The sequence below is a fragment of the Notolepis coatsorum genome (assembly GCF_963971535.1).
Source record: "Notolepis coatsorum genome assembly, chromosome: 3".
Classification (NCBI taxonomy): domain Eukaryota; kingdom Metazoa; phylum Chordata; class Actinopteri; order Aulopiformes; family Paralepididae; genus Notolepis; species Notolepis coatsorum.
Window position 1 is genome coordinate 21,503,958 of NC_140167.1, and position 23,555 is coordinate 21,527,512.

General features: G+C 42.8%; 2 protein-coding genes across 4 annotated transcripts in view; both read left to right on the top strand.

Moving 5' to 3' along the window:
- The window catches only part of LOC311225726 (uncharacterized protein), a gene marked incomplete at both ends in the record, with an annotated part of 17,360 nt that extends 3,857 nt beyond the window's left edge, over positions 1-13,503 (top strand). Inside the window, 6 exons of the mRNA XM_084311120.1 lie at positions 2,144-2,305; positions 4,701-5,420; positions 8,951-9,070; positions 10,263-10,382; positions 13,193-13,291; positions 13,490-13,503. Coding sequence (XP_084167246.1) covers positions 2,144-2,305; positions 4,701-5,420; positions 8,951-9,070; positions 10,263-10,382; positions 13,193-13,291; positions 13,490-13,503 — 1,235 coding nt within the window. The remainder of the gene's footprint in view (positions 1-2,143; positions 2,306-4,700; positions 5,421-8,950; positions 9,071-10,262; positions 10,383-13,192; positions 13,292-13,489) is intronic.
- A 7,142-nt stretch (positions 13,504-20,645) lies between these two features.
- wdr35 (WD repeat domain 35) overlaps positions 20,646-23,555 on the top strand; it is a 69,343-nt gene continuing 66,433 nt past the window's right edge. For all 3 annotated transcript variants that reach the window (XM_084310245.1, XM_084310243.1, XM_084310244.1), the window contains exons 1-2: positions 20,646-20,870; positions 20,966-21,083. In XM_084310245.1, coding sequence (XP_084166371.1) covers positions 20,847-20,870; positions 20,966-21,083 — 142 coding nt within the window. In that variant the 5' untranslated portion in view covers positions 20,646-20,846. The remainder of the gene's footprint in view (positions 20,871-20,965; positions 21,084-23,555) is intronic.

Sequence of the window (23,555 nt, forward strand, 5' to 3'; positions counted from 1 at the left end):
TAGTGCCATGTAGTACCATGTAGTACCCCGTAGTGCCATGTAGTACCCTATAGTACCCCGTAGTGCCATGTAGTACCCCGTAGTATCCTGTAGTACCCTGTAGTGCCATGTAGTACCCTGTGGTGCCTTGTGGTACCATGTAGTACCCCGTAGTGCCATGTAGTGCCATGTAGTGCCATGTAGAGCTATGTAAGCCATGTAGTACCCTGTAGTGCCATGCAGTACCATGTAGTACTCTGTGGTACCATGTAGTACCCTGTACCCTAACTAAACTACCCTATAGTAAACTACCCAGTGGTACCATGTAGTACCCTGTACCATAACTAAACTACACAGATTAATCTAAAGGTCAGTCCCCGACCAGGTGAGATCAAGGTAGGTTGAAGGAGAGAGAGAAAAGATGAGTCTTAAGCAGGGATTTAAAAGCTTCGACAGAGCAGGCGCCCCTGATGACGGCAGGTAATTTGTTCCACAGGTAGGGAGCGCGGTAGACAAAGGCTCTGTGGCCGGCGGATTTCTTTTTAACCCTAGGGGTCGATAGAAGCCCCGCATTTTGTGAGCGCAGAGCACGAGCGGGCGAGTATCGGGAGATGAGATCAGATAGATAGAGCGGTGCAAGCCCATTTAAAATTTTGTAGGTGAGGAGTAGCACTTTAAAGTCAGAGCGGGCTTGGATAGGAAGCCAATGTAGGGCGGACAAAACTGGTGTGATGTGATCAAATTTTCTAGTTCTAGTTAGTATCCGTGCAGCCGCATTTTGCACGAGTTGAAGATTTTTGATGCTTGAATTAGGTAGGCCTGAAAAAAGTGCATTACAGTAGTCCAGACGTGATGAGACAAAAGCATGAATCAGGGTTTCAGCATCAGCCAGAGTTAAAATGGGGCGTATTTTTGCGATATTACGAAGATGGAAGAATGCAATTTTGGTGACATTTTTTTATATGTGCATTAAATGAGAGGGAGGAATCAAAAATGACTCAGAGGTTTTTTATGGTGGAGCTCTGGGATACATGACAGGTATCAAAGTTGAGGGGGATGTTAAACCGTTTAACGCACACCTACACATTGATTATTCCACTTATACCATGGTCTTTTGACAAAGACAAAAAATATGTGCCATGTATTCATATTTTCAACATTAAAATATAAAGAAATATGTTATTTTCTGCTTTGCTCACTGCTGACTTTCATTATAGTCCCTCTGCGCTTCCTTAGCAACTGCTTAAAAACCAACCAACTGACTGACAATGTCCCAGAAAGCTAACTTTATGCTAACAGTTAGCCTATCAATAACTTTGCCTATATGGTTAACAGTGAATATGATCTGATGGTATGTTTGGCAAAAAGGCTGGCTTGCTTGCCTGACATCTCATTGTCTCCAATTCAATTACTTTTTTTCCACATCAAATATGTGTGGTCAGTTGTAGTACAGTCATTGTTGCAAGGCAGGATGTGCCATGATAAGTGAGGGTATTATGCAAATCCAGGGATAAATTGCCTCTCACATACCAATCTGCTTTGCTATAGCTCTTATCTTGGAAAAATATTAATCGCCCAAAAGAACAATACTACAAAATAATTATACAGTGCAAAACAATCCATGTTTGACGCACTCTTTCTCTGCAATTTTCTCTCCTGTAATCCTTGCAATGCAACTCGCAACAATGCATGTACTATACTACTGACAGTGATAGCAGCTACCAAAAAAGGTTGATTTGGGGACCATGATATGCCCTGCTATATAGCAAAACAACTATGGGTTACAGTTTGGGTAGCGGATTAATTTAGAACGGTGATTAATCTTGAGCCGAACTACATGTGCATTAAACGGTTTTAACGCACACCTGCCGGCCAATCAGAAAAGAGTTTTCACCCTGCAGGTCATGGTATAAATATCACATATATTGTATTACTGACCGTACCAACCATTGAACGCAATGGATCGGCCACTCTAACCATTCAATGAAAGCATCTACTGAATACTCAATATTCCCCATTGCATATGAAATCCATAATGGCAGCGGTAATGAAGCAAATAGATGCTTTACCTTTCTTTTTATATTATGGTTATATTGCATGCATGCTTGCTTGAGGCAAACTATTGCTATTGTGCTTTTCTCTCCGTCTCCCTGCTGTTCCAAAGCTGCTCGTGACACTAATCGCAGGTTGTATCGCCAGTCATATCCTCACCAGCTGCCAAGGAAAAGCAAGCCGCCCTCGTACGTCCAGCACAAAGCAGCACCCTTTTCATACTGTCATCAGTGCGCTACTAACCCGAGTCGCATGTCCACCAGAGCTGGCACAGGTAGATTCAACTCCTTAAAAGATTGATTTCTACATGAGAGTTTCCCTCTTGTGCTCCTGTCCCATGTCCTCTTCTTCCCTCTTGAGTTAAAACGTTTCAGAGAATTGAAAAGCAACAGCCTGCCAAAGACTTGAATGGAGATGGACCAGTGGTGGACTCGTTTTCTCATTACAATGTTTTTAAATGCGACTTGATCATGTTGTGATGTCAGACGTTACGTTGATGTTTAATGAATGATCTAAACATTATGCTTTTATGTTTTTATATTCCGTAGTGACAGGTCAACTTGATGTCAAGCATTCGCCCACTTACACATGGTCGGACATTCAAGTGTATAACTTCCAAGTCAGACCTTGAAGATGTTTCATACTTTTAGTTTTAATTTATGGTCATGCAACAACGTCCCAGCATCTACTGTAGGTGTCAGAATCGATTGGAATATACTCGGAGTATGAGAATCTGGTGCAGCCTTCTTACTTTACAATTTCTCTCAAACTGTCACTTGCAATAATGCATGTGAGTTTAAGACTTAAAGGAACATGCTAACATTATAGGAAATGCGCTTACCGTCTTCTCCAGAGTCAGACAAGAAGATGGATACCAATTTCCTCTCTGTGCGTTCAGTGGAAAGCTATTCGGCTGCAAGCTAACCTAGCTTAGCACAAATTAATGGAAGCGTTTATGGATCAGCTTGCCTAGCTTAAGGCAGGCTAGGCTAGCTGATCCGTATACACTTGCATTCATTTGTACCTTGCAGCCGGATAGCTTTTTACTGAACGCACAGAGACTAGAGGACATTTTCTTGTCTTGACTTTGGAGAAGACGGTTAGCGCATTTCACTTAATGTTGGATTGTTCCGGCGGCTGGGTGGCGCAGCGAAACATTGCGCTCATCACCAACGCAAGAGACACCGGGTTCAAATCCGGCTGTCGGTGTTGCCTCCGGCTTGGGCCGGCCGTCATACTAACTCAATTGGCAAAGTTAGCGGGTGGGAAGTCGAAGGGTGGTAGTCTGGTCATTGTGAACAGCGACTCCTACAGGTCGGTTGGGGCGCCTGCACAGCAAAGTCAGGAAAAATGGCGGGGGCAGTGTGAGCCTCCTACACGTTACTCCTCGCCAAATGAGAGTCCGCGCTGGCAGGTGAAAAGATGTGACAGGCTTCTATCCTCCCTACAACCGGCCAGTGGGGGGCATATGCGAGCAACGATCAGGACAGGGGAGGGAGAATTGGCACGACAAGGAAATTGGGATGGGGAGAAAAAATTACAGAAAAAGGAGGAGAAAAAAGTAGATAAAAAAAGAAAATGTTGGATTGTTCCTTTAACTCAATCAGTGCCAGCTATTAGACGGGGCCCGTCGTAGCAATGCCACGCTTTAAAAGATAGGAGTGTGTCACCTTGTTTGTAGAGCTATAACTATATTCTATATTATAGCTATGTATCCAATGTCATTGTCGATTGACAGTATGACCCTTCCGTTTAATATGCCATAAAGAAATATTTTTTTCATCAATACGTTGCCGTTTTATACCGTGATGAATATGAGTGTTATATCGGAATGATCTGGGATAATTCCTGCAAAGCTATTTATAAGGCGATAAGCTAATAACGTTAAATCCATTGGCGTTTCGGCCCTACACAAGCTAGAGTTAAAAATCCAAATGCATTTGATCGGTATTATGTTCCACCATGAATGCATGAAAGGGGGGGGGGGGGGGGGAAGTCGTTTCTGATTATTGATTACCAGTAACGGCATTAGTATTGAATGCTAAAAACGCTAATCAGCTGGATCGATATGAAAACATTGCACAATCAAGCCAGAATTTACGTCAGATAGTCCTTACCTGTGGCCGGGAGTATTCCAAAAATAATATTCCAATTGTTTGATCGCCATCTGGTACATCCAATGTCGATTAGGGCCACGGCATATTCAATCACAGCATATGCAACGGATGCCCCGTAGACGTTTGGATGCGACCGATTGAACCTATAGCCTTGCCGTGTAGAAAAAATCTGCGCCCGGAGACCTTACAGTGTAACACAACGGTCTGGGACAGGGTTTACTGCAGCTCGATACCGCCACCTGGGAGAATCTGGCTGGTACTGCACCCTCGGCGTCGCAGTAGGGCTTCTAACGGCAATATACGGGTCCCTGGCATTAAATAGGATATTAAAATCGAAAAAAAAGACAAATTAACCAAACACGTAATATTACGTGGTCTGGCACCCAACGGTTGTCGGGCAATCACGTAATATTACGTGGGTGGCACTGATTGAGTTAAGGACAGGGCTTACTGGAATAGGGAGATCTCAGGTTTAATAAAAAAAATATTAGTATAATACACTTTTAAAGTAATTGAAAACGTCTTCCATCCCATCTTTGTTTTTGCTCACAGGAAGCACGTTGACCTGTAGAAACCGGCCTATAGACTTGGTCTTCATCATTGACAGTTCTCGCAGTGTGCGCCCCGCCGAGTTTGAGAAGGCCAAGGAGTTCCTGGTGAGCACGGTGGACAGCCTGGAGGTCGGCAGCGATGCCACGCGTGTTAGCGTCGTCAACTACGCCAGTACGGTCCAGATCGACTTCAAGCTGAACAAGTACTTTGACAAGAAGTCCCTGAAGCAGGCGCTCACCCGCGTCGAGCCCCTCTCCGCGGGCACCATGACGGGCCTGGCCATCAAGACCGCCGTGGAGGAAGCATTCACCGTGGAGGCGGGAGCTCGTCCCGCCGCCATGAACATCGCCAAGGTGGCCATCATCGTGACAGACGGGAGACCCCAGGACAAGGTGGAGGAAGTGGCGGCACGCGCGCGTGCCTCCGGGATCGAGATCTACGCGGTGGGCGTGGACCGGGCCGACATGGAGTCACTCCGCCTCATGGCCAGCCTTCCGCTGGACGACCACGTGTTCTACGTGGAGACCTACGGCGTCATTGAGAAGCTCACCTCTAAGTTTAGGGAGACCTTGTGCGGTAAGGACGATATTCAGGGCAGCGCGGACGGCAACGGCGGGCGTGGCGACAGCGGGAACACCGATTACGGCGTCGATGGCGGGAACGACGGTAACGGCATCGATGCCGAGAATGACGGTTACGGAGTAGATAACGAAAATGGCGGTAAAGATTATGCCGAGAGTGCATGGGCAGCACCATAGAGGGCAGGCTCCATTCTAAAGTCAATGGTCTTCTTCTTTAGTGTCCAGAACAAGGGGGAAGGTAACATGATGATCTACCGCCACTTGTTGTGTTGGGGTTTCTCCCCAGAAAAGGAGGCATTCACTAACATGTCGCTAGCCAGATGAAGAAAAGATTGTTAGAGGCATCTGGAAACCAGACCTACAAACTAACCTATTTAAAGAAGAAAACATGTCTCTGATCATTGGTTGATCACTGCCAACTCAGGGGGCGAAAGACGTACTTTAAAATGGTTGAAACCCCAACATGATGCTGCCCGTGCTAATCACTGGGTCTCTGATCGCTCAGTCTTTTTGCAATTCGCCTTGCGCCCTTGCACCTTGCGCCAATGCACCTTGTATCTTGCGCTCTGATCGGTTACCTGAGGGGCACTCGTTTCGACCTCTATAATCTCTGATTGAACCCATACGTGCTCGTCATTAGTAAATTTGTTTGCCCCAAATTTAGTTTAAAGTACACAAGAAGGAAATCTCCAGATTAAAGATCTTAGTGGTTGCTAGAGATTGTTACCTGCTGATACTGGCACATTCCACACAGTAAAACAGTCAGGGATTGATTGGTAACCTTACAACTTACAAAATGTTATCTATAAAATGAAACAACTCTGTGACAAATTCTATAGATGCACACATGCGCTACCGGTATATTCAGTTACTACTGCTTGTATATTAGTACCCCACTGAATTTGGTAAAGATGTATCTTTTTATCCATATTAGGGCCATAATACCCCATTGACTGTGCATAGCCTTTGATACCCACACCCATCATGCACCATCTAGTGACCTTAGTAATATAGTAATAATACAATTTATTTCAAAACAATTCCTAATTGAAATTAGTAGTCTATTTTGCTTCCTCCTTGTGTACTTTACATATACATTCATGCATCAGCCTTTGCTACCCTTTTTCGCATGCGATGTTGGCAAGCTTTTCTGTTGAGAAGACGCCAGGTTTGCAAAACTGAAATGAAATCAATTAGTTAGAATTAGTTCAATTCCCATTAAGGGAGCATGAAATAGCTTTGATGCATGCCTGCGTGGCAGGCTGCAGGCATGCCTGGACTTTGCTCTACCCTACCCACCACCTCTTCTCATATGGTGAACTTGGGTGGTGTTGGGAGTTTGGAAAATGAGAACTTGGAGGTTTTTGGGAAAATGTGACAAAAAAACTCTTCAGAGCCTAATACATTGTCCTATAGTGGGAAAAGAGGTAGGTTTCAAAATGTCCGCAGTTCTTTCTTTCCAACCTTTGATACCACCCAAATGGAGCATGATAACTGGTTACTAAAGTTACAGGTACTACTCATGCTAACAAGTGCTTCTCTGGTCTTGACCTCGTCGAAACTTTCCAAAAAGCATGATGGAATGCCTCACGACCAATTCAGAAATGTATTCTTGAAACGGCTGAATTGTCGTATCCAACACTTCACTTTCTGATGCAGCACTGATGATTAAGTGCCTGGGAAATAATTGGTTAACTAGTCGACTTAGAATTAGAGGTAAGTGGGTAGAACATAGTGATTTGGTCAATTGGATAGTTTAGGAGGCAAATAGAAGCCATCAGGAAGGATTTTCCCATTCACCCTGGGACCATCCTAATCATGATCCTATTCACTCCAGTCAAGGTTTAAAATAAATGCTGTGCTTTAGCCCACTAAACGGAATAATCATAAATTAAACAGATGGCTATTCACTGAGGCAACAGAGTAAATCAGTTTCTAATCTGTTAAATCATGGTTCATCATGTTCTCGATTCCTTCCTCATTAAGTATTATACAGCGTGTTAACATATAGTTCGCCATTAGTTCCCTATGTACTCAATCATAAGACATGCACTCTCTTAAGTAAAGTGTTTACTTTTTGGTAAACCAAGGAGTGAGTTTGACCAACTACTCTGACGGTTACACTCACCCCCTAAAAACTCACTCCATCCACCACAGTGACCCCCAACTGGGGGAATTCATGCTAACCAATGAAGGAACGCAAAGTCCTTTTTGGGTTTTACCCTTGTGGAATCCTCGCATAATCTAAATCCTGCTCTTGATTTTGACTTGTAACATTTGAAGCTCAGCAGTAAGCTGGACTTACATGTACTCTTTCTTCAACCTTTATGGGCGAAGACGACCTTGTGTCTGGTTTTTGTAATTTACTTGCTTATCTATGTTACCCTAAGGCACGTGAAACATTCAAACCCTTCAACAATTCAGAACCCACTGTATAACTTCACAAATACATGGGTGTCAGGGCGGCTACGTGGCGTAGTGGGCAAGGCGCTCGCCACGAAATGCTGGAGACGCTGGGCTCGTCAGTTCGAGCCCAGCGCTCCACATTTGCTTTCAGTTTAGCTGGTCGTCCGTACTAATACACATTGGCCGTATTAGGGGGTGGGAAACTGATGGGTGGGGATCGGGCGTTGTGGACAGCGACTCCTACAGGTCGGTTGGTGCGCCTGCGCAGTAGAATCAGGAAGTGTCGGGGGCAGCGTGAGCCTCCCACGCGTTACTCCTCGCCACTGAGAGATCGAGCTGCGCAGGTGAAAAGATGCGACTGCTGTTACCTCAAGTACCGGAGGGGACTTGTGCTATGTATGGCTTAGTCCACATTGCAGCCGGCTTGTGGGAGGCAAGAAACAGCATCCGTGACAGGGGAGGGTTGAATTGGATGATACGAAATTGGGATGGGAGAAAATATAGAAAATGGGAGAAAAAGTGGATAAAAAAAAAAATACATGGGTGTCAAATCTGAAAATTGGGTGGATTTTCTTTATTCCTGAAAAGTGCTAGTAGTATAGTTGATGCAGTGCTATTGGCTTACTCACTGAGTCCTGTGGTCGGAGTTCTGGCGAGCGATTGCGAGCGAACCGGGAAGCTTCAGAGAGGCAGCAAACGGGGTCACAAGACCTAAAAGTGAATCCACACCATAACGTGCAGGCAAAGGGTTAACCCTCCACGCAATGTGTTGGAACTAGTCCCAGTGTGACAGTTACTATGTGCTGGGGCTTGTTCCAACATGAATCAAGCATAGGAAATGCTCAAGGCACGCAGTTTTCTGTTGAACTAGAGGGGGAGGGGGAGGTGTGATGGTCAATGATCATATTTGATCGGATAGAATTTGTATGTGCGTCTCGTCTCGCTGAGTGCAGGAATAGCCAGTGACTAAATGTTGCCTAGTAATAGAAAATAATATGAGAAAATGGGGATTTTTGTCAGGATCTTTGGCATGTATTGGTACATAACTGTACAGTCCTTCCAGGGACACTTTTTCAGTTCATGAGGTTATTCAACTATTAACCCCTGAAGCAGAGCCATAGTTTGAATTCTGCTGCCAGCAACTGGCTTCATAGAATGAGAAATGCACGCACGTAATCAGTGCATGCTTGTACTTCACTAACACTTCATAATGAATGACGTCATAATGCTAAGCCAATCAGACGTGAGAGTGTTTATTTTCAGGTGCGGATACATGTGCCCAGGGGCATGACTGCCAGCACATTTGTGTCAACAGTGGCACGTCGTACACCTGCCAGTGTCGAGCAGGATACGTGTTGAACGAGGACAAGAAAACATGCTCACGTAAGAACCTCCATCTTTTCAGTAGCTTGGCTGTGCTTTGCTTCAGTGTCCCCAATAGAGTTATGAATGAATGAATGAATGAAAACTTTATTTAACAGATTGCAGAATGGGTACAATAATAGAGTTATAATAGAAAGGTTTTCAGTGGGAGTGAAGATATCCAACCACGACTGGTCAAGAGGCATAACTACTGTAGGAGTAAGTCACATGTTGGGACAAAACAAAACTCGACCACAAGTAATAACGTTTAAAATAACTCATCACAAGAAGTTTGGGTAAGACTTAACGTTGGCACTGCAGGGACTTGATGTGAACATAAACCAAAGTTAATGGTGGAATGGAGAAGTGATGTCGATGTTAGCCTTCACTCTGTTTGTTGAGGATCAGTGGGGATAAAGTTTAAAGGGATAGTAAGAATTTTTGGCCATTTAAGGAACATGCCAACTTTTTGGGAAATTAGCTACTGTATTTGCCGTCTTCCCCAGAGTCAGACAAGAAGATAGGAACCCCTCTCATCTCTGTGCGTGCAGTACAGAGAGCGAGAGAACCGCAGCGTGCTAGCTAGCTTACACAATCACTGAAGTGGATACGGACCATTAACCCACTGTAAAAAAAATAACTAAATACATTTTCCAACAACCCAAACTGTTTTATATACATGTTGTGACTTGTGTGTTTACCACGTGTAGAAATAACAATGTAAATGAGACAACGTAATTTTCGACGTACATACTGTACATAGTTATTAACTATTTTCTTGACGACCAACCACCGTCTGGGCGCAGTAATTGCACACAGCACCTCTAAAGCCCAATTGTAACCTCTGTCAACAAAACCAATGTGACTAGCTAATCTACAGAAGAACAATTGTTAATCATGGATGACTTTGTAAGAGAGGAAGGTGATGATGAATTCTGGACAAACCAAGATCCAGAACCTTATCTATTTGAACCAGAATTTATCTATCCCTTTAATATGGGGAAGGTGGGATGGTCAATGATTACATTCTATCGGATTACATTTTTATGTGCGTCTCCCTGAGTGCAGGATTAGCCAGTGACAAATGTTGCCTAGTAATAGAGGAGAATGGAATCTTTATAGAGAAATTAACGCAAAGACTTTGTTACTTCACTAACATAATTAATGATGTCATAAGGCTAAGCCAATCAGACGTGAGAGTGTTTATTTTCAGGTGCGGATACATGTGCCCAGGGGCACGACTGCCAGCATATTTGTGTCAACAGTGGCACGTCGTACACCTGCCAGTGTCGAGCAGGATACGTGTTGAACGAGGACAAGAAAACATGCTCACGTAAGAACCTCCATCTTTTCAGTAGCTTGGCTGTGCTTTGCTTCAGTGTCCCCCATAGAGTTATAATAGAAGGGTTTTCAGTGGGAGTGAAGATATCCAACCATAACCAAGACAATATGATATGGGAAGTATAGCCTTCACTTGTTGAGGACCAGTGGGGATAAAGTTTAAATAGCTAGTAAGGATTTTTGGACATTAAGTGGTATGAAATACTGCTAGTAGTATAGTTTATGCATTGTCATTAATTTACTCACAGAGTCCCGGGTTCTGGCCTGGTTCCGAGTGAACCGGGAATCTTCGGACAGGCAGCAAACGGGGTCACGAGACAAAAAAGTTAATCCACACCATAACATGCAGGCAAAGGTTTAACCCTCCACGCAATGTGTTGGAACTAGTCCCAGTGTGATAGTTACTGTCGTGGCTTCCTTCCATTGTCAATCAATCAATTAATCAGTCTTTCCATCAAGCCACTAGACGCTTTAAACAGACAGTTCTAACTCGTTTCTTTCCTTAAATTACTCACAGTTCGAAGTGTTGCTTGGCCTCCGATGGTTTCGATGATGTTGCGATGTGTTTGCTCAAAATAAAGTACCAAACATTTGCACATGCAACAAAGAAAATAGGCCTTTACAATATTCAAAAGAAAATAGGCAAAACTCAAAGAAAATAACAAACAACTTAGGTATTCTTTCTTTCTTGATAATGCTTATATAACTTTATAACTTAAAGGGTATTTGTACAAGTTGTATGTACGTGTAATACGAAAAGGTACGTTATGAAAAGGTAGGGAAAGGTATGAAAAGATATGCAACGATATGAAACCATATGAAACGGTTAAAAACTGTTTCCCGACCGCGTCTCTCAACAGGTTGCCTTCATTGCGGCTTTAGCGCCAGGCGCTGTGGGATTTGTAGCCCTTTATAGTGCGTTGACTACAGACGTCACAATTAACACTTTGAGTGCCAATGACGTGTATTGTTGTCTTATCATGCCCCCCGTTGAGTGCCGACGACGTGATTTGTCGTTTGATTTTTTTATTAGCGATCTGAATTCATCAACCGAGTCTCCCGTTGGTACAGCAGACCCTCTAGGGCAGGGGTCGCCAATTAGGTTTGGCCGCGGGCCAGATTTTCCCCAAGCCGTTGCTTGGCGGGCCAGGATCAAAAACAATGGCTAATTTAATATACTGATATTGAAAAAAGACAAACGTTTTTCTCTGGTCTGCATCCCCCCAACAACCGTGTGCACTGCGCCGCACTGCACTGCACCCACTCTGCAATCCGCCAAACAAAGTTCTCACTCATCCATTCATTCATGAACAGCTCTCAGCTGTTGCAGATCACCGCGGCGCCGGCGGGTGATGAACAGATCAGAATGCATGAAAACACGACTCACCATATTGTACCTCCTTGTTTGTTGTTAAGTCCTCCAAAATCCCTGCTAATGTTTGAAACATGTCATATCCACTCGCCGCCCTCCAATTCCAGATTGGCGTTGAAATCAGCTACTTTATCTGCCAACTTGCCTCGTTGTTGTTGTTGTTGTTGTTGTTGTTGTTGTCGCCACATATTATGCAGAGAGGACGTCGGCTCGGCACGCAAGAATCACCGACCTGTTGCGATAAACCCGTATTTTAAGTATGGCTCCTGTTTATTAAAAGAAGCGTTATATTTCCCCGTTGCTATCCAAAGATGTTTGTTTTGTTTTCTTCAACTCGCTCGCGAGTCGCATCTCGAACGCGGAAGTGAAAGTGCGTTAGGGAAATAGACACAGGGCCCGGTGGGACTATTCCATTGGTTCTCCCAGTCCACCTGACCATTTCTAGCATTTCAATTGGCTATAGTGACAGACATGCTTTTGATGACTGCCGGTAGATAGATACAGCTTCACAATAAAAGACACCCTGGCGTCCCGAGTGAATATTTCCCGTGCGTCAAATAAATATCATATTCTCAAAATAATCTGACGGGCCAGAAATTATTGTTGGCGGGCCAATGTTGGCCCGCGGGCCGCCTATTGCCGATCCCTGCTCTAGGGGCTCAGATGGGAAAATACCGCCCCCTATCGTCTATCCCTGTGTAACTGCAGGCCATTCGAATATACTGCTAGATCGAAATGCTATAAAAAGGATATGAACCGATTAAAAAACAATCCGCTTCGACAATGTTGACTGCAAACAAGTCATTGATAAGCGACGGGCAGATTAGACACATAGCCATAATTTAAAACATAGATTATGCGTTTTTAACGCTAACATTGAAGTGGATGATGGCATTCAAGGGGGTAAAAAGGAAAACAAGGCCGGCACTGATAGTGTTAAGTGGCTTTTCTTATAAAAATCTAAATACTGGCTCTAACAGTTACTATGTGCTGGGGCTTGTTCCAACATGAATCAAGCTTAGGAAATGCTCAACGCCCGTGGTTTTCTGTTGAACTAGCCCTTTAATATGGGTGGGGCGGGAGGTGTGATGGTCAATGATCATATTTTATCGGATTTTATTTGTATGTGTGTCTCACTGAGTGCAGGAATAACCAGTGACAAAATGTTGCCTAGTAATAGAAAATAATATGAAAAGATTTGGATTTTTGTCAGGGTATTTGGCATGTTTTTCAGTTCACGAGGTTGTTAAACTAAAGTAATAACTGCTTTTGATAAAAGCAGAGCCATAGTTTTAATTCTGCTGTCAGCAACTGGCTTCATAGAATGAGAAATGCATGCACTTAATCAGTAACTAATACTTCATAATTCATGATAATAAGTCATAAGGCTAAGAAGTGTTTCTTTTCAGGTGCGGATATATGTGCCATAGGACACGACTGCCAGCATATTTGTGTCGGCATTGGCATGTCGTACACCTGCCAGTGTCGAGCAGAATACGTGTTGAACGAGGACAAGAAAACATGCTCACGTAAGAACCTCCATCTTTTCAGTAGCTTGGCTGTGCTTTGCTTCAGTGTCCCCCATAGAGTTATAATAGAAGGGTTTTCAGTGGGAGTGAAGATATCCAACCACGACCAAAGAAGAAAATGTAACCCATCTTACGGGCTTCAGTGATGAAAGCTAGAAGTGTGAATGTGCACACTGATCCTGCTGATTTTGCTTTCAGCAAAGATAACATAGAGATGGGAAGAGTGAGCACTTACGACATATCCTGTTCCTCACAATTTGATGCCATTATAGTGTAGGGGCGGTTGACTGTTCTCACGGGCATACAATAGCAGTAATGTGTAACACCACCATTAAATCTCAATTGCAGAGAAAGCAGTATTCTATTCTGGGTAGAAAACAGGTGGAGTTTTCTGAATTTGCCTGTAATGCACACAAATTGTGAGACCAGTCTACTGTGTACAAATAGGGACTACTGGACTACTTTCAACATTGACACCCGCAAGATGCATTTAATTTATTCAACAAGCTGCATGGGCAGCAGCTAACTGGTTCCTCCCACTTTTCTATACTTTTTATTTCACTTTTAGTTTTTCTAGACTTTTTATACAATTTCTAGATTTTCTAGACTTTTTATTCTGCTTTTTGCTTTTTTAGACTTTTTATTCTGCTTTTTAGCTTTTCTGGACTTTTTATCCCACCTTTTGCTTTTCTGGACTTTTTATTCCACTTTGAGCTTTTTACTCCACTTATAGCACCCCCACCTCCCGAGTGTCTTATTGCATGTCTCAAAACACCTTTGTTTCTTTGGAATTTCAAAAAGCACCCCTGCAAGATTATGTCAACCAACCACAACAGCTCAAAGCCAGACGACTAGAGCTGCTGAAGCCCCTGTGTAGTGCACCTGGTTGACTTTCTTCAGACCAGCTCTGGTGACTATAATGTTTTGGCTTGTATTTAAGTCACTCCAGTGCAGTCTCTTATTCAGCTCAGCTTGAATGAGCAGCAGACATAAGAGACTGTGACTAAAGGCAGAGGAGACTATGGAGCTGCACGTCATGGCCGTGGGTTCCATAACATGTCGAGGGAGCAACCGAAGGTTTAACACCCGACCACAGGGCTCCTTGATCGGCTCTCCATGATACTCGGAGCCGCAGTGAATAGGAAGAGTGGTCCCTCTGTGTGCCTGAGTGGATGGTATCCTGCCTCAGACCTTCTCAGACTATGAAAGATCAAAGGTAAATACTAAAAATTATTGCATGGACACATTGCTTTCTTTCTTTCCTTCTTTCTTTCTTTCTTTCTTTCTTTCTTTCTTTCTTTCTTTCTTTCTTTCTTTCTTTCTTTCTTTCTTTCTTTCTTTCTTTCTTTCTTTCTTTCTTTATTCATTCATTCATTCATTTTTTTTTTTTATATATATAGGTGAAGATCCAGTTGGGACAATTTTCACTTTGTAGATTTTTGCATGACAATTATTTTCTAGCATCAATTCCACATGTATTCAATTAGAAACATTTATTTATTTGTATTCTTTATTTGCCAAACATACTGGAATTTGTCACAGGTGACAATGGTACAAAGAGATATCAATAACTTTTAATAGAGTTCCAGAGTATAACAAATGCACATGACACAGTGGCAGATTGACCTTACACACTTCACAGGGACAGCATGACAAAAACAATGTCCTCCATTTTGTATTCCAGAGGTCTGGAGTTATCTGCAAGTTGTCGACTGAGTTACCAAGTCTCACAGCAACTGGTCCAATGTTAAGCCTCTTGAGTTCATAGCGTCTTAAGAGCAAATCCTGTACCGGAATAAGGACTGAAGAACCACAGGAGCATGAAACGCCATGGTTTGAACTACCAGAGGCTCAAGTAACGGCCTCAAAGGAGCGTGGAACCTTGGTTGACAACGGAATTGGTTTGCCTCTTGTGTCCAATGTTGTGGCTTCTAATATGTTGAGGAGGCCTTGGTGCTAACCATTACATTACTTTGTGTTATTTTGTGTTTGTGTTGTATGAGTGTGAGTATCTGTCAGCTTTCCGCTCGTCCCAGTCGACTCTTTTAGATCGATAAACGATAACTCTGTCCTGTCTTTTTAATCAAGTAGTTGAAGTAATTGCTATTCCTGTGATTGAATAGTGACCCATTTTTTCACATACTTCCTAATCATGATCGCACTCACAAAGGGATAATCATTGTTGTCTAAGTTCCTAATGAGTTGATTAATTGCCATAACGCTGACACACCAAACGCATGATTACTAAAATACAAAAGTCCCTAAACCGCTTCAGCGCAGAAAGCCAGCTCAAAATAGGGTGGGGGAAAAAAACGTTTTTTTATTTTATCATGGAGATATTTGTTGATATGTTACATCATACATGAGTTATCTCAAAATCCCACCACAGATCGAATTGATTTGTGTCCAAAATATACTGAATATCTCATCACCCTGGAACTCAGTGGAGAAAGACGCAGTCGAAGGCCAGGTCTGCAGGTTCACTTTGAGCATCCCTGAATGGTGTGGGCTGTTTCCTTAGGAGGGGGCAAACACACACACCAAGAGCACAGGAAAAGAGCAAATCAACATAAAATGGTAATTTTTAAGCTATATTTTAAAATGAATGCTTTTCCTTCATCATTCTTTCAGAGGAGATGCGGAGTGAAATAACTGAAGATGCCTGCATGTGTGAAGCTCAGATTGCGTTTCAGAGAAAGGTCCAGTCGACCATTCAAGATCTGACCAGAAAACATATCCTTTTGCCTATGACCTTTGACCCATCAAGGGAAAGTTATTATCATGTTTCTTTATGTATTTATCTAACCACTCACTCACTCACTCACTCACTCACTCACTCACTCACTCACTTTATCACTGACTCCTGTCAGGGATGATGTCTTACCTCAAACGTTGTCCCCTGCTCAGCCAGGCAGAATGAACATTGTATTATTTAACAGCAGGGTGACTGGGATGATGCGATGTTGCTACATCATTGCTGTTTAACAAATCGTGATTTGAGGTCAATACGTGCTTAAGTGCTTTTATAGTTTTCTAAGTTTTAGATGCAAAGCACCTCTATGTCACTAACTCACTCACTCTTTCCTGCAGTCATTCATCCAGTCACTCACACTGAGGCACTCTGCCCCTAGTGGCAGCTCAACGGCACTGTAAGACCAGTTCAATCTATTACTTGACATCACCATGTGAAACACTTGCAGACCATGCAGACATGGGGCACCTATCCAGAGCTAACCATCTCAACACCATGGTATGAAAGCTCCTAGTAGAAAATCATTACATTCTCTCATTTGGCCCACATGGCCTCAGACTTGTCCTCAATGTCCTGTTGTAAAATAATCAAGAGTTTAGTGTATTCTGATTGCCATTCTGTAGACATTTTCCTGGGCTGAAATGTTCCTTGACTATCTGTTCACTAGATGAAGTGTCAAACAAAGTCAGTCAGATGGAAGGCCAAAAGGATTACTTCTAAAGAAGAGGGAAGGACTCTGAAGACATTTTCAGGACCCACTTCCTGAGAAATCTGTGGAGCTGTTAGTATGTTCACCACAAGGAGTGAAAGTAATGTGTAACCCTCCAGATCTGCATAATAACATCATCTGAGACTAAACAAATGTTTTGCCAAAGACTTGGCAGTAACTCACTATGTTTGTTTTTTTATCCATAAGGCTGTAATTATCAACATTTTACAATGTTTACAGTTGTGTTGTGTTTACAGTAATAACTGAGTGTAACTTGTTTTTACGGAATTAACATGTATGACTGAAGTAGAATTCCTCCTACTTGTATAGTAACCTTTGTGACATCACAGTATGTAAGCTCAAGATGTTTAGAGAAAATTAGTTGCAACGTTATCAAAAATACATTTGTTTGGAAAAGGCTATGAATACACTTTAATGAAACAAGTATTTTTTTCATGGAATTAGTCAATCTTTTATCTGAAAAGCCACACATCCCTGGTTAGAGCACAATAACTCCATCCACAACTACAAAACATTTACTAATCTATTAATGCAAGATTATAGTTATCTCTCATTACAGCCTTATTGCCCAAGAAAAATACCCAATTAAAGTGTGTTCCCCTGTGGCTTGTAACAGCGCATTTCACTTTAAAAAAGCAATAATAATAATAAGTACATTTCACAGAGTATTTCAATGTGATTACCTTTCTATTGTTCACAAGGAGGCAGGTTACGGCAGATGTGGCTGAGGCTAGATTGGATACTCAAAGTCTGGATCAATAAGACTTTGCCATCAATACTTTGGTATATCCAGACCAGTGTACCAGTTAATTAGTATTTGTGAGGCCCACCATTTCTGACAATGGACCTGGGCATGAAGCTATATATTCAGAACGCAACATTTCTAAGTTGAGTACTGATGTGTGTGATGTGCCATTTTGGGCCAAATATTCCAAGTCAGTATTCTGCATTTGAGGCCCACTGTATTATTTGTGGAAGATGTATGTAATTATTTGTGTATTCCACTTGGTGAATTTATTGGTTAAAAGAAAACAAACCGGCTTTAGTTTTGTGTTCAGTGTATAACAAGAATATTTGCACAAAGACATTAAAATATTCTGAAAGAAAGTAATCTTTAAATCTTGTTTGCGAGTGTGTGTGTGTGTGTTTTCTCAGTTAACAGGGTGGGGTAACTGTACATTGGATTATCGACGAAACCTTACTTGGTTCCAAGAAGAGGGTCTTGTGTATTATTGGGTTAGGACATTTACTGTACATTGGAGGGGGTTGGGTTAGGACATTTACGGGGGCCAGTTTAGAATTGCAGTCTCCCGTAGGTGCTCCTTGAGAGTGGTTTTAAAAGTGGGTAGTGATTCACATTCCTTTACAGCTGTGGGTAGAGCGTTCCACATTGATGTGGCATAATTGCTAAACGTGTTTAGTCCCTTGTTTGGGCCGAATCTGGGTTTAACATGATTTGTGGAGCTCCCTCTGGTGTTGTGGTCGTGGTATTCACTGACCTTTGGGAAGTATTTTGACATGTACATGGGTACCTTAGTCGTGTAGTGTATCTTGTAGACCAGGCCCATTGCAAGTTGCTGTACTCTGTCGTCTACTCTAAGCCATCCTAGGTTGTCAAAGTAGGCAGGGGTGAGGTGGGTTCTAGGAGTAAGGTCAAGTAGTAGTCTGACCAGTTTGTTTTGTGATGTTTGTAATTTTGTTTTTAGCGCCTTTGAGGTGCTTTGGTACCATGAGGTGCAAGCATAGTCGTAGTACCCTTGAATGAGTGCTCCTGCCAGAGTCTTCAGGGTATTCTTGTTTACCAGAGAGGAGATCCGGTACAAGAATCTAGTTCGTTGGTTGACTTTTTTTTATTACATTGGATGCCATTTTGTCACATGAAAGATTAGCCTCTAGGATGGAACCTAGGTATGTAATAATTTCATCTTTCCTTGTGACAATATTGTCACCCACTCTAACTGAGAAGCCGTCGGCCTTGCTGAGTTTGTTATTTGAACCGAAGAGAATGGACTCTGTTTTACCCAGGTTATAGTTTGTTGTCAGCGAGCCAGGTGCAGATTTTGCCTAGTTCCGAGCTGAGGGTTTTTTCAACCTGTAACTTGTTCTTGTCAGAGACCAGCAGGACTGAGTTGTCCGCGAACAGGAACAAGTTGCAGTCACAAGCTGACGACATGTCATTTGCATAAATTAGGAACAGTAGCGGTCCTAGTATGCTTCCTTGTGGAACACCACAGCTCACTGGGAGGGGGGGGGGATAGGGTACCGTTTACCTCCACCATCTGTTCTCTGATAGACTATCAAAACCAATTGCTTTTAGCTTGTCAATCAGAATGGAGTGATTGACAGTGTCAAAGGCCTTTTGTAGGTCCAGCATGCCCATTGCCGCAGTATTTGCCCGCGTCCACCTCTTGTTTGATGTGGTCGTTCAAATAGAGAAGGCATGTGTCAGTGGAGTGGGATGTTCTGAAGCCAGATTGGAATTCGAAGATTAGATTTTTTTCCCGACTTTCGAGATTTAGGTAAGAATAGAAACAGGGTGGTAGTTGCCTGCATGGGTCTAATGTGCTGCCCTTTTTGTGCAGGGGGGTTACTCTCGCAATTTTGAAGTTTGGGTACGTGTCCCTGTTTTATGGAGAGGTTTATTATGTGTGTGATGACTGGGGTGGTGGCGGCTGCTGAGTCTCTGAGGAATTTGGAGGGGATATTGTAATGGCGTGGCCTTGTTAGGTTGGAGGGCGCTCAGTTTTTTGAGTACCTCAGCTGTTGTTACCATTTCTAGTCTGAAATCGTCTTTCAGACCCCTAGGTTATTGTAGTAGGCTATGATGTGTTCTACCCCAGAATGCCCTGAGTGGGAGGGTAGTTTATTTACAAGTGTTGTGGCTAGTTTTGTGAAGAAAATGTTTATTTTTTTTATCCACTTTTTCTCCTTATTTTTCTATTTTTCTCCCATCCCAATTTCGTAATTCAAATTCTTCCCTCCCCTGTCTTGAACGTTGCTAGATTATGCCTCCCACTGGTCGGCTGTAGTGAGGATAGAAGCCTTGCATCACGTGTCCCCCTCCGGTACACGAGGAGGCAGCCAGATGCGACAATCTTTTCACCAGACAGCTCGAACTCTCAGTGGCGAGGAGTAACGCGTGGGACTCCGTGGGAGGCTCACGCTGCCCCCGATACTTCCTGTTTCTGCTGTACAGGCGTCACCCAACCGACCTGTAGGAGTCGCTGTCCACAACGTCCAATCCCCACCCACCGGCCTTTCCCACCCTCTAACACTGCCAATTGTGTTAGTATGACGGCGTATAGCAACGCCGAGAGCTGGGCTCGATACCAGCATCTGCTGCGTTAGTGGCGAGCGCCTTGCCCACTGCGCCACCCAGCCGACATGAAGAAAATGTTTAAGTAATTCATAATTGGCCACATCCAGCTTGTCTGTGATGAGCGTGTTGTCTTGTCCATCTTTATGTTTATGTTTCAAAATCTGGTTTTAAGTGTTTTACTGCAGCCTAGTTGATTATATATGATAACCGTAACGTTGTCATGGTTTGGTGAATGAGACTCGGAAAGTTGATGTGTGTTACCACTGATGAAGGCCATTTAAATCCAACCAAGTTCATTGTCTACACTCTACACGGCTGCACTACAGGACAAGTCCAACTGACCACAAAAGAAAGAACTACAATGACCAAAACCGTCTTGGCGGCGCTTTTCCGGTTATGGTTACCACGGGAGACCGAGGGAAGCGCTAGGCTTGAGACGAGCAATGCTCCTACAGCCTAGGGTTAACAAAATAGAGCGTTAGATTAACATTAGTATGCCAAGAAAATTTGATATTTTAATGGTGATAGACAGTTATATGTGATGAGTAACGAAGTTTTGCATACTAATCGGCTCCTGAATTTGCGAAGCACGCATCCGACAGCGTCCTCGCTGTTTCTTATTCTAGTTAGCAAACAGGCTAAAGCTAGCTTGCTGATGATGTGGATGGATTGCTAATTATTACTAACGTTTCTAGTTTGCAGTCGCAGCATTACATAGTCAACCTTGGACAGCACGCAGTTTGCATACGCCAATATGTTTATCTATCTCAGCAAGAAGGTGAGTGTCCTCGTAAATTCAGTGCACCCCTCTTGTGCCCTGAACTAAACAACTAAATATATGAACCGAGCCACCCATCTTCTCTGTTTTCATAGATTGCTATCCCTAATAACATCCCCCTGAAATGCGTGTCTTGGAACAAAGATCAAGGCTTCATCGCGTGTGGAGGGGACGATGGTCTTCTGAGAGTACTCAAGCTGGAGAGTCAAACAGGTGAGTTAAGTGTAGTAAGAGTGAATCACGGATCATTGATCAAGATGAAGTGCCACACTGCTCACACACCATTCTAGGTATAGTAAGCCACCCAATGGGAGATTGGAGTAGTGACACATGTTCAGATTGAGCTGGAGTAGTGAGTGGGATAAAATCAATGGAAATGCAGACTGTGCATGATGCTATAATGATGGTAGTGACATCTCCCCCATTGGTATGAGAAAGTACTGGTGGTCCTCAAGCTGCAGCCATGGGATTACAACTAGATAGTCCATCATGTAACTGGAAGGTCACAAGTTTGATCCCCAATCATTCTTCTTCTTCTTCTTCTTCTTCTTTTTGGTGTTTTAGATCCCCAATCATTGTTTCTATCTGAGCAAGACACTGCTGAACCCTTACCTGCTCCACGGGGCACCACAGATCACTTGACCCTGCTTTCTGACCCTGGCCTCTGAATTGAGGAATAAGTCACAGTGTGTTCCCAAATTATGTAGTGCTGGTTATTAGGGACAACAAATATAACACCATGTTATATTTGAATTCAACCATGTCTTATTAATTAAACATCTCATAATGCTCTGAAACATTCCGGCAACAACATTCTTGTGTATGAGGTGCAGGAGTGCTGAGCTTAGCTATGGAACATATACAAGTATTTGTTTAGATAATTATGCAGCTTGGGAAATGATTATTTTATGGATATTAAGCAAATTGCCCTAGAATTTCATAAAATTAGCTTTGAGCATTTTTCCAGCACCCTGATCGCAGTTGAGTTAGGCAGGAATATATAAGTAAACAGTGGGAGGTGAGGTAGGATTTAAACGTCTTGGACACAAACCCAAGTCAGTTATATTGTTATGGAGTTGAAAAGCCCATCTAATGGTCCATGAACACACACACACACACACACACACACACACACACACACACACACACACACACACACACACACACACACACACACACACAGCCATGTTTTCATGCATAGTGGGAACATTCCATAGTTTCCATTCATTCTCTAATACCTTACCCTATCCTTAATCATAATGACTACATGCCTAACCATAACCCTAACTCCTAACCCTTAAAGGTCCCACAACAAAAACTAAAATATTGTTTTCATCACAACACACACACCACACACCACACACACACACACACACACACACACACACACACACACACACACTTGTTGACACACACACACACACACTTGTTGATACCCAGGCTAGCTTCGGCAGGGTTTGCTTCGCCCTTTAGACAGGCTTAGACAGGAACGTCACCACCAGTGATATGGGCAATATGCACAGGGCTGAAGGGTCGAGCGCTCACTGTAATTGGACGCAGGAGCCCTATTAGTAAAATACCCTATTGTAACACATTGAGAGGCCTTATGCAAGGGAAAACAGCAACAACAACAAATATTTCACGTGAGAAGATGAGAAAAAACAGTAGAAACAGGGAAAACCCTGCACACAGCAGACGCATGTTGTTCTGATTCCCCTGTCTTAACACTCCAGTACACCGCAATGCTCCATATATTTTGTTAGGGTTGGGTAGTAAGTGAAAAGTGATATTACCGGTATTGTGGCAATTTTTGGTATCTATCAATTTTAAGGCAACAAAAGGTATTGATTGAAAGATACAGAAAAGGTAGGAAATATGGGATTCTTACAATAAAAACTCTAGTTTTTACAGTAAAGGCCATTTCCTTTTATGTACTGTGGACATTAATTTAGGATTATGTATAAGGAAATGTGCCTTCATTCAACAAAGACAAGTATAAAAAGAAAAAAAAAAGTATAGTTTTAGAACAGGTATCAACTTGGAAATAATATGTGAAACAGTATATTCCATTGGAGACAATCATCACAGGCGATTGTAATCAAATAGCAGGTTATTATCATTAAATGACAACTGTGGCCAATAGACCTGTGGCATTGCACCATATTGTAAGAAAGTCAAGTTCTGACCGCGCTCACAATAATTGACACTGGGTGCTGCAATCCCGAAGATATAAGTAGAAAAAGCAGGAAGTCGGACCAACACTCTCAGGTTTCGACTATTTTAATCGCAGCCGGATACTGGTCCGGCTTCCTGCTTTTTTCTACCATATTGTAAGGCAAAACACAGGTCATGAGTAGAAACATTTCTATCGATACAATATCTTGATATTTAGTCTGGAATACGTTGCTGTTTTCAGTGGAGCCTGAATAACAGAAATGCTTATCAGCAAAGTTCAACTGCTACTTATTCAGAGATAACAGTATATTTCCTTACCATAAGCTGGTAGTTACGAAAAGGCGTCCTGCAGGGATCCATCCTGGGTCCTGTCTTATTTTCCATTTATATTAATGATATTGTAAATTCTTTTATCAAGTTCATCTTTATGCAGATGACACTATTGTCTATTGTATTGTTGTACAGCTAACCATTGAAAACCGGCAACTCTCATTTTATGCTCTGCAAGAT